Raw genomic sequence first — 14,033 nt, 5'->3', positions numbered from 1 at the left:
AACATTTCCTGTTTATCGTTTTTAGACAAATCATGTTTTCATTTTTTTTAATCTTCAAATTAAAAAAAAATCCACGATATTTCTTCGATACGTGCTTTTGCAGATCTTTGACTTTTAAGTGACTAGACTTGCCAAGCACACGCATTCCCTCTGTTAAATAAAAACGAATAAGTTTAAAGTGCTTGCACGTGTATTGGTTTATTGTGTGTAAAGTGTACCTAAATTTACGTTACCCCCCTATAAGTGGCAGAATTTATTACAACGGCTGCTCTTTGTCAAATCCGTTTCTCTGCAGTCAAACCTGCGAACAGCACGGACGGCTGTCATCCATAGATTGACCCATTGTTACTGCTCCAAATTGTTTACAACCGAACCTAATAATCTACCCCGAAACATTTTGCATTCCCAGTTTATTATTAATATTTATTTTCCATCCATTCCATTCCTTACCATGGCTTTAAAAAAAAGAGCGTCGGTGGCTCAGGCAAGAGCGTCGGTGGCTCAGGGGTTAAGCACTTGACTTGCAATCTGCAGGTCTTGGGTTCGAATCCCGCCATGTACCAATGTGTTTTTCGATTTTCGATTTACATATGTACATTTATCCGACGTTCTTACGGTGAAGGAAAACATCGTGATGCAACCTGCACATATCTGAGAAGAAATTCAATGATATGTGTGAAGTCAACCAACCCGCACTTGGCTAGCGTGGTTGACTATGGCCTAGTCACCCCTAAATTGGGGTAGGCTCCGAGCCCCTCGGTGGGGACGTATAGTGAGCTGATGATGATGATGATGATTCCGTCATCGTAAGAGTCTGCTTACACCAGCCGCATAATCAGATACAGTGGAATCACGCCTTTACAAGGATGAACAATACAAATCCCGCTCCAAAGCTCGCCGTGTAAACAAAGCTACATCTCTTAAAAGCTGTCGTAAATTTCCATCCCCCCTGTATAAATTGTACGAGAGAAATGTAATCCTTAAGATTGATTCTTTTAGTAAAATTCTTGATAATTAAATGCTTATCTTTTGAAGTTTTGTAATTGAGTAATGAAATTATAGTCTGGCAAACTTATCTGACCCGGTGAGCATAATTGAAACTAAATTATATTACTTTAGTAGCCCCCCCCCAACCCCCGTAAATGTCAGTTGTCCTTTTATATCTTGTATTGTCTGAGAAATACAATAAAGAACTGCAAAAGTAACCACGACTTTATGTATAGGATAAAGTGAATTGATATTAGGAAAAGAACACATTAACATTAAAAAAAATATTATGGATGTAATACTCGTAATTTATTTTTATTTATTTAACAAAATAAAAAATATGCATACAAAATAATTAATGAAACAAAATACTTAAATTCGTTTAAATTTGGTCAAAGTTTCTTGATTTCTGTTAAATTTCTAATAGATATTTGAGGTCTTATACGTATTTTTTCGTTTAGGAAAGATCTGAAAGAAAAATAATTAAAAAATTATATCTACTAATTTCATTATTTCACCACAGCATGCATAAAAAACTCCATTTTAATTGTCTTACTTTTTTGTTGTCCTTTGAATATTATGTTTTGTGACTTGTTTAAATTTTTGTCTCCTTTCTTTTCTTGATTTTCTGAAAAAAACATCAAACTCTCTCATTACGAGAACTCATGAAAATATATTACATGAAGCTTTCTTAAGATTATATAGTAAGGTTAGGTAAGAGTTTTTATTTGGCACGCTCGGAACAAGAGAACACGTCTGGCAGACGTGTCAACTTAAATGCCCTATACTACAGTTACCTTTTTATATATGTATTATTAATCCAATTTATATGTCTATGTATCATTTCGAAACCTCGCTCTCTTGCTGGCGAATTGCATATTGAACGTCTTCGCTTGTCGCCTGAGTTCCTGTAAACCAGAGGAATAGTATAATTTTTAAAAGTGGTAGACGCCAGCAACATCTGTTGCACAAATGGGTTGGCTCGACTGGTGCAAACACGACAGAAGACACACGTCAAGTGGAAGTCATTCTGCGTTTCGTCAGATTAGTGTGTGCCGGAGGCCTAATTTTAGTCCTCTTACCCTACCTAACGGTCGCTTCGTAGTACCGGTGATAACAGGTTTTGCCACCTTATAATATGTAAAAAAGCAATAGTATAGTGCTACAAACTTATCTGGCCAGATGGGGGAGGCTGGGATCACGGTTAGTTTTAGATTACAGATTATATATAAAACCTACTTTGACATGGAAAATAACATAAAAGAAAATATGATATGACAGTAACGAAACAAATTCTGTGGGTTTCCATGGTGTTAATGTGTTCAGAATGAAATGCGGGTTATTGGATAAAACTCGTCTTACTTATACAAATATTCCCCAAGTACACATTCCAAGAAAACCCCATTGCACTGTGTACTTGTAAATAGATACGGCCCTGCGCATTTGCCTTCTTGATTAACTCGGAATACAGAGGCGACGCCGATGAGATGCTCTTTGCCACCAATCCACGTAACCAGCGGTGCACCGTGATCATTCTAAACAAAAACAAAGGGATACGCCAGACCGGACCGTAATCTACATTTCGGTTCGATCCCCGCCATGTACCAATATGTTTTTTGATTCTCATATTTACCGATACATACCAACAAAGAAAACAAAGGAGTAATCACAAAAAATGTCTTATATCCTTCAATCCCATGACTCTTCAAGGCAGAGTTCGAATCGAATGATAAATTACATTAAAACAGCAAAAACCATCATTATCTTATAGTGCTGTTGTCAATTAGTTAACTAATAAAAAGAAACTCCAACTGATACTTAAGTTGTAAACAAAAAATCGACGCCCAACGTGGGGCTCGAACCCACGACCCTGAGATTAAGAGTCTCATGCTCTACCGACTGAGCTAGCCGGGCTATGACTGTAAATGTTTATTTTAATATTAACTTCATTTAAGCTACAAAAGTATTTTTATTTTAAATCAGGATAATTTAAAAACATTTAATATACTTACTACGTAGGTAACTTATACTGGCGTATATTTTTTCTACTAACCGCAGGTTACCACTACATAAATAAATTTTACAAAAAACATTGACATCCCTTTCACTCTCTTTGTAACAAAATGAGACGGCAATATGTTTTCATACGGATATTAAGATAATGTAGCTAACGATAAGAGGTTATATATGCCTACTTGACAAATTCCTTGCCTCCGTCCGTTCACGCTTGATATATTCCAATGATGACTTTCCTTGAAATTTCTTCTACAATTTTGATCCTGAAATAATCACCATTTACTCGTATAACAAGATGAGGGCATCGGCGGCTCAGGGGTTAAGCATATGACCTGTAATCTGCAGGTCGTGGGTTCGAATCCCGCTATATACCAATGTGTTTTCGATATACATGTACATTTACATTTATCATCATCGAAAACATCGTGATGTACATATCTAAGATGAAATTCAAATAAATGTGTGAAATCAACCCGCACTGAGGCAGCGTGGTTGTCTAGTCTTAAGGTAAGCTCTGAGCCCCTCAGTGGGGACGTGCAGTGGACTGATGATGGTGAATAACAAAGTAACAACATATCCTTAGCATTGTTTGAAGACTTAAAAAAACTTACATCCCCTGTGCATTGGTCTTTAAAGTCAATATGCGACCAGTTGGTGACACCCGCAGCATTAACGTTTCCTTTCTCCATAGTACATATCATATACTTGTCTATGTTTTTTTGTAGCTCGGGAAAATCTTTGTAATACTCTTTGCATTCCTTCTTGTTCATTATACGTACTGAGGCGTATCGCGGTCGTTCTTGATTATAATTTGTTTGATCCCCTGGCTATAAATTTACTTAAAGGCTATATTTAAGACCCCTTTTCCACTCTATTTGTACTAACCTGCCTGCTGCAGCTGCGACTGCCATTCAAAATTGGAATTCTAATGTTAGTTTTAAAATTGGGATTCTAATCTTAGTGAAAAAGAGCCTTAATAACTTGACCTGTTCTAGAAAAAAAACTTCAACAACTAAAGATTATTTTCGATATAAAAATATGGTTATATCCGATATACTTCTTGGTTTATGAATTTGGTAATTTACAATCGAGTAATTTTTTCTACGCTTTAATGTTTAATAAGTTTTTCTATTTCAAAGTTGTCTCTATACGTAACTATTATTTTAATAAAATTTAGTGGTAAAATTACGTAAAACAGTCTTACTTTCCTCCAAGTTTCGAGATGTCCCCAGCCCATAACGATTGCATCGATGCCCGGGGATTGATACGCATGGTTGAAATTAACCGGTAATCGCAAAGGTTTGACTGTACAAAACTTTTCGTATTCTGCATGTTGTATGAATCGAGTTTCAACTTTCGCAATTCCTATATCAATTGCTGACCACTTTTCGACGTTGGCGTAATCAAGTTCATAAGCTAAACGAAAATAAAAAATAACATAAATTAATAAAGCAACAGTGCTAGATCCCGCAACAACAATATTTGTTGGGTGCACGAATGGGCCGGGTCGATCGATGAAATACCACGAACACATAGAAGACAGACGTGAAGTGGAAGCAATTCCGAGTTTCGTCTGATGAGTGTGTTGCCGCAAGCCTAATTTTAGGCTCTCCTCTTTTCCTTTCCACCTTTTATGATGGGAAGGGAAGGTAGATTTGGCGGAGGAGGGGGATGTGTCCGATTTCTGTGCGTTCCCTCGTCCGTTGATTAAAGGTAGGCAACGCACCTGCGATTGCAATGTCTATAGGCAATGTTTCGGTGAATTCAGGTGGCCACGTTTGTCACCTTGAAAAAAAAATGTTGTGAATTTAAGTAAATTGATTAACTCGACTGGCATCTTTTTTATTTTTTTATAATATAAGGTGACAAACGAGTAAGTGGTCACCTGAATTCTCCGAAATGGCGAAGCGAGCGCTGCCTTTCGACCCCTTTCTTTCTTCTTTCTTTCGAATAATTCCCCTTTCTATGCTTCCCCTCCTCCATCTAACCTTCCCCAACTTCTTTTTAACTACAGCTACGAATTAAAATTTGGCTTTCGAAACGCATATATATCAGACGAAACGCGGAATGACTTCCACTTGACGCCTGTCTTCTGTGTGGTCTTGGTATTGCACCGGGTGAGTCGGCCCATTCTTGGAACAGATGTTGTTGTCGCTGGCGTCTACCTCACGACACTCAGGGAAAGAATACTAGTACGGAGGGCAGTTGAACAATTTGTTAGTTAACATAAACTACATACCTATCTTAAGTTAATATAGAATCAGAGACATGTAAAATTAGGCTAAATTTGTTCTACTTTATGTAATAAATAAATAAAAAAGAATACAAATCGAATGATACCTTACTTGTTAAAAAATCAGATCAGACGTTTGGGTACTAACTAGGTGGTGACAAAGAAACTTCGGTATATACAAACTTACTTAGCAAATAACAAATAATATACGGTGAAGGAAAACATCGTGATGCAACCTGCACATATCTGAGAAGATATTCAATGATATGTGTGAAGTGAACCAACCCGCACTTGGCCAGCGTGGTTGACTACGGCCTAGTCACCCCTAACTTGGGGTAGGCTCCGAGCCCCTCAGTGGGGACGTATAGTGAGCTGATGATGATGATGATGATGATGAATAATAAAAATATAGAAAGAAATATTTCTTTATATATTACATTATATATGTGGAAAAAGGAGGTTTTATTTCAATTATTTTACATGTTTAGTTTTTTAGCAAGTACGATTTTATATGACAGATGACATTTGTCAGATTTGATTAAGAAAAGATGTTTTGTGAAGCTACGATATGTTGAATAAGATTAAAGTGTTTTCTTGGCAGTTTACTGAAGTATTTTTTCAATAACGATCCCACAACTTAATTGGGGGCTCGTCCGGGATAGCGCATTGTTAAAATATGAAGTGGATTGTCGAGTTTTGAAGAAGAAATCATACGCACCACGCGACATACAAATCACTCGCTCGATTCCTTTGTTTGCTCAATCGGTATCGAATGCTGCGGGCCGCTGATGAAATATTTTTATAAGGCGAATGCTTCGGGATGCGGTAAGATAATTCATTGAAGACTTCGGGACGCGAATAAATAATTTTTTCGTTATTTTAAAGATTTGAAGACTAACGACGATTACGAATTTGACGACTACGTTATTCCATGAGCCCAAGAAAATTATCTTTTTGTACAAAGCGAAGACGGGTTTCCTTACCTAAAGTTAAAAAGATGCCTCCTAAAAAAAATAACACTGAAGATTATACTGAAAATGTTGAGGATGAAGAGCTAGAAGTGCATATTTCCTTCAAAGATTTGGAAAAGGCTATGACAATATTTACTGGCGATGATACTTACCCGATAACTGAATTTCTCGATGAATTTGAAGACGCTGCTGATCTGATGAAATGGACGAAGGTCGAAAAACTAATCTATGCGAAGAGACTACTTGGTGGTACTGCAAAATTATTTCTCAGATCTGTGGGAAGAATTAAAGACTATACAACCTTAAAGAAATTATTAAAAGAAGAATTTGGACCTAAATTAAATAGTGCAATGATCCATAAGACGCTTGCTGCTCGTAAAATGAAGACTGATGAAACTTTTCAACAATACTTCCTCTCAATGAAAGAAATAGCATTACACGGAAAAATTGAAGACGCTGCTCTGATAGAATATGTAATCGACGGCATTCGAGACACCGAAACAAATAAAGTAATTTTATATGGTGCATCCGACATAAAAGATTTCCGTAAGAAGCTAGACATTTATAGCGAATTCAGAAAAAAAAATAATGCTAAACCGAGTAGTAACTCAAATCCAGTCAAGACAAACATACCATATCGGAAGACCGCAAATGTGAAAAGATGTTTTAATTGTGGTGACCTTGACCATCAAGCCCCGACTTGTACCAAGGGCATTAAATGTTTCAGATGCAATGAATTTGGTCACAAAGGCAACGAATGCACTAAAGTGCCTAAGAAAACTTTGAATATTCAGGAGGATCAAAAAGAAGATAAAATGCCTTATAAGAAAGTGAAGATTAACGGAGTAGAAATGTTGTCTTTGATTGATACTGGAAGCGATGTAAACCTTATCACAGAAAATGAATTCGAACAAATTAAAGAAGGTGTTCAGAAGTGTGAAGCCGATTCGTCGATATGCTTAACTGGTATAGCTGGAAGACAAATTTTTACAGAAGGAGCTTTTATCACTACAATACAAATTGATGAAGGTTTTGCTGATGTCAAATTTCACATAGTTAAAGAAAATACTATACCGGTAAAACTAATAATAGGAAATCCGATTTTGAAAGATTTTGAAATCAATTTCACCACAGATGGTGTATTTATGAAGAAGATACCACTCTTTGCACTTTCTATTGAGACCTCAAGTGCTATTGAAGACTATGACATTGAAGATTCACGATACGCAGAACGAATTAAGAAGTTGATTGAAGACTACAACCCGACGAATGAAGTAAAGAAGAGTAATGTGAAACTGAAAATAATATTAACAGATGAAACACCAATATTCCACAGCCCACGACGCTTATCACCATTAGAAACAGAAGTTGTTAACACACAAATCAAGGAATGGTTACAGAATAAAATAATAAAACCAAGTAAATCTGATTTTGCATGTGCTGTTGTGTTGGCTGGTAAGAAAGACGGATCAAGTAGAGTCTGCATGGATTACCGAGGTCTTAACAAGAAGATAATTAAAGAAAGATTTCCACTACCTCTGATCGAAGACCAAATTGACAAATTAAAAGAAGCTAAAGTTTTTACATCCCTTGACTTGAAGAATGGATTTCTGCATGTTGATGTACATAAAGAAAGTCAAAAGTATACCTCTTTCGTCACACCACAAGGCCAGTACGAATTTATGAAAATGCCTTTCGGACTATGTACAGCACCATCGGTATTTCAACGATTTATAAACGACGTGTTCCATGATCTCATTGCTGATGGCACAGTTCTAACGTATTTAGACGACTTTATTTTACCAGCTACTACTGAAGAAGAAGGACTCATCAAAATAGAAAAAGTTTTACGAAGAGCTGAAGAGTTTGGTTTAAAATTTAACTGGAAGAAGTGCCACTTCATGAAAAAAGAAATAGAGTACTTAGGTTACATCATAAAAGAAAATGAAGTGAGACCATCTAAAGTGAAGATTGAGGCAGTAGCAAAATTCAGAAAACCTGCAAATGTCAAAGCCGTACAGTCATTTTTAGGGTTAACCGAATACTTCAGAAAATTTATAAGAAATTATTCCCTGATCGCCAAACCAATGACTGATTTACTGAAAAAAGATGCAATATTTAACTTTGATGAAGAATGTGAAAAGGCTTTTTTGCGACTCAAGGACATACTCTGCAGCTCACCTGTCTTACAAATTTACAACCCCGAGCTAGAAACAGAAGTACACACCGACGCTAGCGCGGACGGATACGGAGCTGTCCTCTTACAACGAAGTCCTAAAGACAATCTGTTACATCCTGTTCATTACATGAGCAAAAAGACTACACCAGCGGAAAAGAAATATCACAGCTATTACCTGGAGATTCTGGCTATTGCAGAGGCTATTAAAAAGTTTCGTGTCTACTTACAAGGTATACACTTTAAGATAATTACCGATTGCTCTGCGCTTACTATGACTCTAAAGAAAAAAGACTTACCTCCGCGTGTCGCACGATGGGCGTTGCTGTTAGAAGAATACGATTACGAGATTGAACACAGACAAGCAACGAGAATGAAGCACGCCGATGCACTTAGCCGCCATCCTGTGTGTCTAATACTTACCGAGACAACCGCACGCTTAAAGAAGGCACAAAATGAAGATGAACATGTCCACCTAGTAAAGATTTTAGGAAAAGAACCTTACCAAGATTATATTTTAACTAACGACATACTTTACAAAATGGAGAATGGAGCTAAATTGATTGTTGTGCCAAAGAAGATGCAAAATGAAATTATACGGAAGAATCATGAAAAAGGACATTTCGGAGTAGCAAAGACAAAAGAACTAATTAACAGAGAATATTTTATAGAAAAGATACAAGATAAGATAAAGAAAGTGATTGATAACTGTGTAGAATGCATACTAGTTTCGCACAAAAAAGGGAAGAAAGAAGGATTCCTTCACCCAATAGATAAAGGAGATGTCCCATTATCAACATATCACATAGACCATTTAGGACCTTTAACATCTACTCATAAGAACTACAAGTACATCCTTACGATCGTAGATGCTTTTACAAAGTTCACCTGGATATACCCTGTTAAGACTTTGACGACAGAAGAAACACTGGATAAACTAAAGATTCAACAACAAACCTTTGGATCGCCTGAAAGAATAATCACTGATCGTAACGCTGCTTTTACTTCAAATGATTTTAAGAAATACTGTGAAGATGAAAATATTGTTCACTATACTATTACAACCGGTCAGCCAAGAGGCAACGGTCAGGTTGAGAGGATTCACCAGGTCATTATCAGTGTGTTGAGTAAATTGAGCGCCGATGATCCAACAAAATGGTATCGCCGAGTTTCCAGTGTCCAACGCTGTTTGAATAAAACTTACCAAAGAAGTATTGGAATGACTCCATTTGAGCTAATTTTTGGTACGAAGATGAGAGATAATGAAGACGAAATTTCGAAACTAATAGAAGAAGAAACTATTTTAGAATTTAATGAGAAAAGACAAGACCTGAGAGAAAAAGCTAAAGAATCTATTAAGAAAATACAAGAAGAAAATGTCAGAAATTATAATAAGAAAAGAAGAGAAGCTCAGTCATACGATGTTGGTGACTTAGTAGCCATAAAGAAAACTCAGTTTAGCCAAGGTAGCAAACTGTACCCCAAATTTCTTGGACCTTATGAAATTACTAAGAAAAACCGGAATGAGAGATACAATTTGAAGATGATTTTTACTTGATGATTCATCTGAGGCAGATGAATGAGCAGGAATGGCCGTGTGGAAAAAGGAGGTTTTATTTCAATTATTTTACATGTTTAGTTTTTTAGCAAGTACGATTTTATATGACAGATGACATTTGTCAGATTTGATTAAGAAAAGATGTTTTGTGAAGCTACGATATGTTGAATAAGATTAAAGTGTTTTCTTGGCAGTTTACTGAAGTATTTTTTCAATAACGATCCCACATATATGTAAATTGTAAGTACCTTCGTTTGACGACCTAGAGCCTAAACGACTTAGAAGATTTTGAACATTTCAATCGATTCGTAATCTACCCAGAATGTCTGAAGGATACAGTCAGTCGACTTTTTACTTAAGAAAAAGTGTAATTTTTCATTTTCAAAGACAATTGCATAAATTTTTCCTTACTATCAACCCATTGGAACGTACATTTCGGTACACAAGTGTAGATGACTTTCTTTTTTTGAGTTTGTTTCCGAGAAGTACATTTATCAACGTCAATTCTTGAATATGGTACCAATTTCGCGTATCCAGCCATAGCATAAAGATTAGGAACATCCTCCAAACAAGCTGCGGCTGTTACTATAAATAATGAATGCACTAAAGTGCCAGCGCAAGTCCAGCCGTCATAACTAGTCGTAGATTTATCCGAATGTACGAAATACACCTGAAATATTAAGGTCAATGTGATTAAATGGTCTTCCCGTGATATATCCGGCCAAGTAACCTATAGATACCAAGTTTCAAGTAAAAATAATCGAACTTGCGTACTTATAACGTCATAGTTATCGAAATATAAAATAATACGTAGGATTTCTTAGGTCATAATAGAGCTATATACATATTGGCAGTTTTAACCAACCTTTACGATCCAACACATTTAAAATTTTGTTCTGCGCAGCGACTCTACCATTGTAGAGTAATAAAATACCATTCAGTCAGTGCAGAATGTATATAGCGAAACAAAGGGTCAATTCGATTCTAATTACACTTCATCTTTCAAAATTATTCAATCCGTATTAATTTGTAGGGAAACAATCATATTATTTTCTTACAATATTAAAAAACGCAAAATAAGTTTTTACCAAATAATTTTTTAATTTCTCCAATCTATGACCATTACTGATTCTTCTTTGACAACGTAAATCTAAAACTATAAATAACAATTAAACATTAACTTATTATCGGCTTTCTAAAAGCCTGATTTTATCAAGTAATTTTTTTTTTGGCTAATTTTCCTTTGTTTTTTTTATCTTACTGACAGATAAATTATTCTAAATTGGACAGTAATATACAAAAGCTGTGCTAATAATTTCTTTATATTACTCAAGTATTAAGTACAATCAAATTATTAAACTCACGTTTAAATACAAGAAGTATTAAAACCGTGCAGCTTAAACGAAACAATAACATTATGTAACTTTAACTTAAAATAACTTAGTTTTTATCGCTTAATCTGATGTCTCAGCGGCCATTTCATTACATGGTACATTGCAGAAATCAAATTAATATTACTGTACGTTCAGACTGCAGTAACAGTTACATCAACACATATTGCCATCCTTTACATTCTCTTTATAAAAATAAAGACAACGATATGTATGAATACAAGTCTCATATCAATCGAAACCAAGTATTACAACTATAGAATATTTAATTATTCGAATTATTTAATTAATTTAAAAAATTAAATTACAAATTGAATAACTGGCCACATGAAAGGTGTTGAACCAATCAGCCTACCGATCAATTGACCCAATAGAGTTTTTACACATTGAGCCGTACTATAAAAAAAAAAAACAAATTATACTTATAAAGATATCGATTAAAGAGAAAAAAAAATAGTTCTTGGCTAATGGGAAGAGGCTCAGCTGATGCTGCCTCCGGCTTGTCACTGAAGGCCGCGCTGGTTTTCAGCCTCCCCGTAATTTATATACTAGTATATATAATATTTATATAGTTTGACTAGTTGTCGCCCGCGACTCCGTTCGCGAGGAATTAAAAAAAAACTTAATAAGTAGACTGTGTTCTTCCAGGCTGTGTTCTTCACCTGTGCCTAATTTCATCAAGAACCGTTTTGCCATTCCGAAGATACCTTAAACAAACATGCTATTAACTTAAAACAATTATAAAAGTAACATATAAATTGTATACATGCGCAGGTCTAGGGTTATTGGGTTGTTTGATTTAAATCTCAAAATGACATAGGTAGTTAATGGAACTTAATGCTAAGCAAACTAATTCTTCCACAACTAAAGTACACAAGTACACATACATACACAAGTAAGTCAAGTTACAAATTACATGTCTAATTTAACAAGCTTGTTAATGATATTTTATTTAATAAAACAATTCAGCCTTCACTCCTAACAAAGACAATCGTTAGTCTCTGGAAGTTACGAAGCTTTTCATTGACACATAAAATATATTTATAATATTTCAATGGACGCATTCATGTAACGTCTAGCCGTTTCTACTTTTATAAAGATGTGACGTCATTAATTCAAGAATACTCGTCGTTTGAAAAGAAGCGTTTAAATTGAATGCAAAAATTTATAACAGAAGTGTTGTAGACTTTTTTTGTGTGCAATAATAGGTGTGAAAAACTTATTCTTTACATTTTTTTTTTTTATAGGAGAAGGGGGCAAACGAGCAACGGACCGAGAATTATTTGATCCGACGCCCATGGACATCCGCAACGCCAGAAGAATCGCAGATGCGTTGCCGGCCTTTAAGGAAGGTATACGCTCTTTTCTTGAAGGTCCCTAAGTCGTAACTGTTTGGAAATACCGCCGAGGACAGAGTATTCCACAACGCGGCTGTGCGAGGTAGAAAGTTTCGTGAAAACCTCCTCGTTGTGGAATGCCACCCATCGAGATGGTAGTGATGAAATTTGGCGCTTACTTAAAGTCATCTTGTTTAAACAGTTAGTATTACTTATTTGAAATTTTTAACTCTCTTACAAATCAGAATTTGGTCTAATATCAACTAGAAAATTAGACCCAGATAAACAGATCAAGTTAAATATATAGGTATACAGTTATTGAGTCTAGTCTAGTCTGATTTTTCTGTTTCACCAAAAAAGAATCCCGCCCAACGTGGGGCTCGAACCCACGACCCTGAGATTAAGAGTCTCATGCTCTACCGACTGAGCTAGCCGGGCTGTAAGATACTGTTCTAAATTTAAAATTATTTTGTTCTTAAAGACTGTAAAACTGTAAAAGAATATTTTTGTTGAACACACATAACCTTAAAATTTCCTTACTTAATAGTAGATAATTATTAGATGGGGAGAAGGCATTGTTGTACATATTGACAGACATACAAACGTATACATAATATGGCCCACTTTTCAATCATGTCATGCAAAAACAAACATGATATTAATCCGTGATCGCAATCGCTTGCTGGTCATTTTGCAGCGGAAATTGCTACGTTACAATTTCGTGTGAGCCATGCGCGGGATATTTGCTTGGGATAAGCTGATATACGCTATAAACTGAATATGTTTGTAATCCCAAAGTTCAAATTTTGATGTCAAAATTAGTGGATTTAAAATCGTCTTATTTTTAAGTATGTTGCCGTCCTAATGTCGAATACATAGAGTAGGTTTCTCATACTAAATTCACATTACACATCTGAAGAAGTAAGTGTTAAAAACACTTATTTAATAATTTAATTTTAGGTATTACTGAAATTGTATACAACACAAAAAATAACGTTATCAACTTTGTTCATGCAAAAAATGCCTTGACCTCGTTATTTCACCAAACTCACCAAGCTTCCTTTTCAAAAACATCTGAATAGAGCTTTACAAATTGGAACCACAACATTTTGACATCGGCTTTCGTTGCGTCATCGTTGAAATTATCCAAGTTTGTACGTGTCCGTAAAGACCGGGTGTACCATCATTTCTTTATGTTCCATCCCGTTTTGAAAGGTTGAAAAGATTCGTTTAGTCAATACGGGTCACTGAGGACAAAATGAAATTAGAAAATTTAACCACAGGTGCTATGTTTTCTCTTAATAAATGTACAATTTTAATCCAATTTTCAATAATCCAATCCCACGAAAACATCTTCTAAGTTT

At 35.5% G+C, this 14,033-nt stretch overlaps 1 protein-coding gene and 2 non-coding genes across 3 annotated transcripts; all 3 read right to left on the bottom strand.

Moving 5' to 3' along the window:
* Window positions 1–1,379: 1,379 nt before the first annotated feature.
* Window positions 1,380–11,377, bottom strand: LOC123722360. Its single transcript, XM_045683892.1, has 10 exons — window positions 11,306–11,377; window positions 11,030–11,097; window positions 10,374–10,611; window positions 4,208–4,419; window positions 3,615–3,830; window positions 3,183–3,266; window positions 2,350–2,522; window positions 1,785–1,895; window positions 1,544–1,615; window positions 1,380–1,455 (listed from the first exon to the last, which is right to left on the bottom strand). The coding sequence occupies exons 1-10, from the start codon at window positions 11,355–11,357 to the stop codon at window positions 1,380–1,382; spliced, it is 1,302 nt and encodes a 433-aa protein (XP_045539848.1). The 5' UTR covers window positions 11,358–11,377.
* Window positions 2,829–2,901, bottom strand: Trnak-cuu. The gene has a single exon. It is a non-coding gene; the product is annotated as a tRNA-Lys (tRNA).
* A 1,657-nt stretch (window positions 11,378–13,034) lies between the features above and the next one.
* On the bottom strand, window positions 13,035–13,107 carry Trnak-cuu. The gene has a single exon. It is a non-coding gene; the product is annotated as a tRNA-Lys (tRNA).
* Window positions 13,108–14,033: the final 926 nt, after the last annotated feature.

Source organism: Papilio machaon, chromosome 24 (genome assembly GCF_912999745.1).
Source record: "Papilio machaon chromosome 24, ilPapMach1.1, whole genome shotgun sequence".
Lineage (NCBI taxonomy): Eukaryota > Metazoa > Arthropoda > Insecta > Lepidoptera > Papilionidae > Papilio > Papilio machaon.
The sequence above is the reverse complement of the archived record's forward strand: the minus strand, read 5'-3'. Positions and strand labels throughout refer to the sequence as shown.

What these genes read in the sequence shown, in the direction of transcription:
- LOC123722360 (XM_045683892.1), bottom strand. Translation starts at nt 11,357, where the DNA reads ATGTTATTGTTTCGTTTAAGCTGCACGGTTTTAATACTTCTTGTATTT. An exon ending in GGAGGCAAGGAATTTGTCAA is followed by an intron (nt 2,523 to 3,182) that starts GTAGGCATATAT and finishes GTTTTTGTTTAG; the next exon opens with AATGATCACGGTGCACCGCT. An exon ending in AATAATACATATATAAAAAG is followed by an intron (nt 1,616 to 1,784) that starts GTAACTGTAGTA and finishes TGTTTTTTTCAG; the next exon opens with AAAATCAAGAAAAGAAAGGA.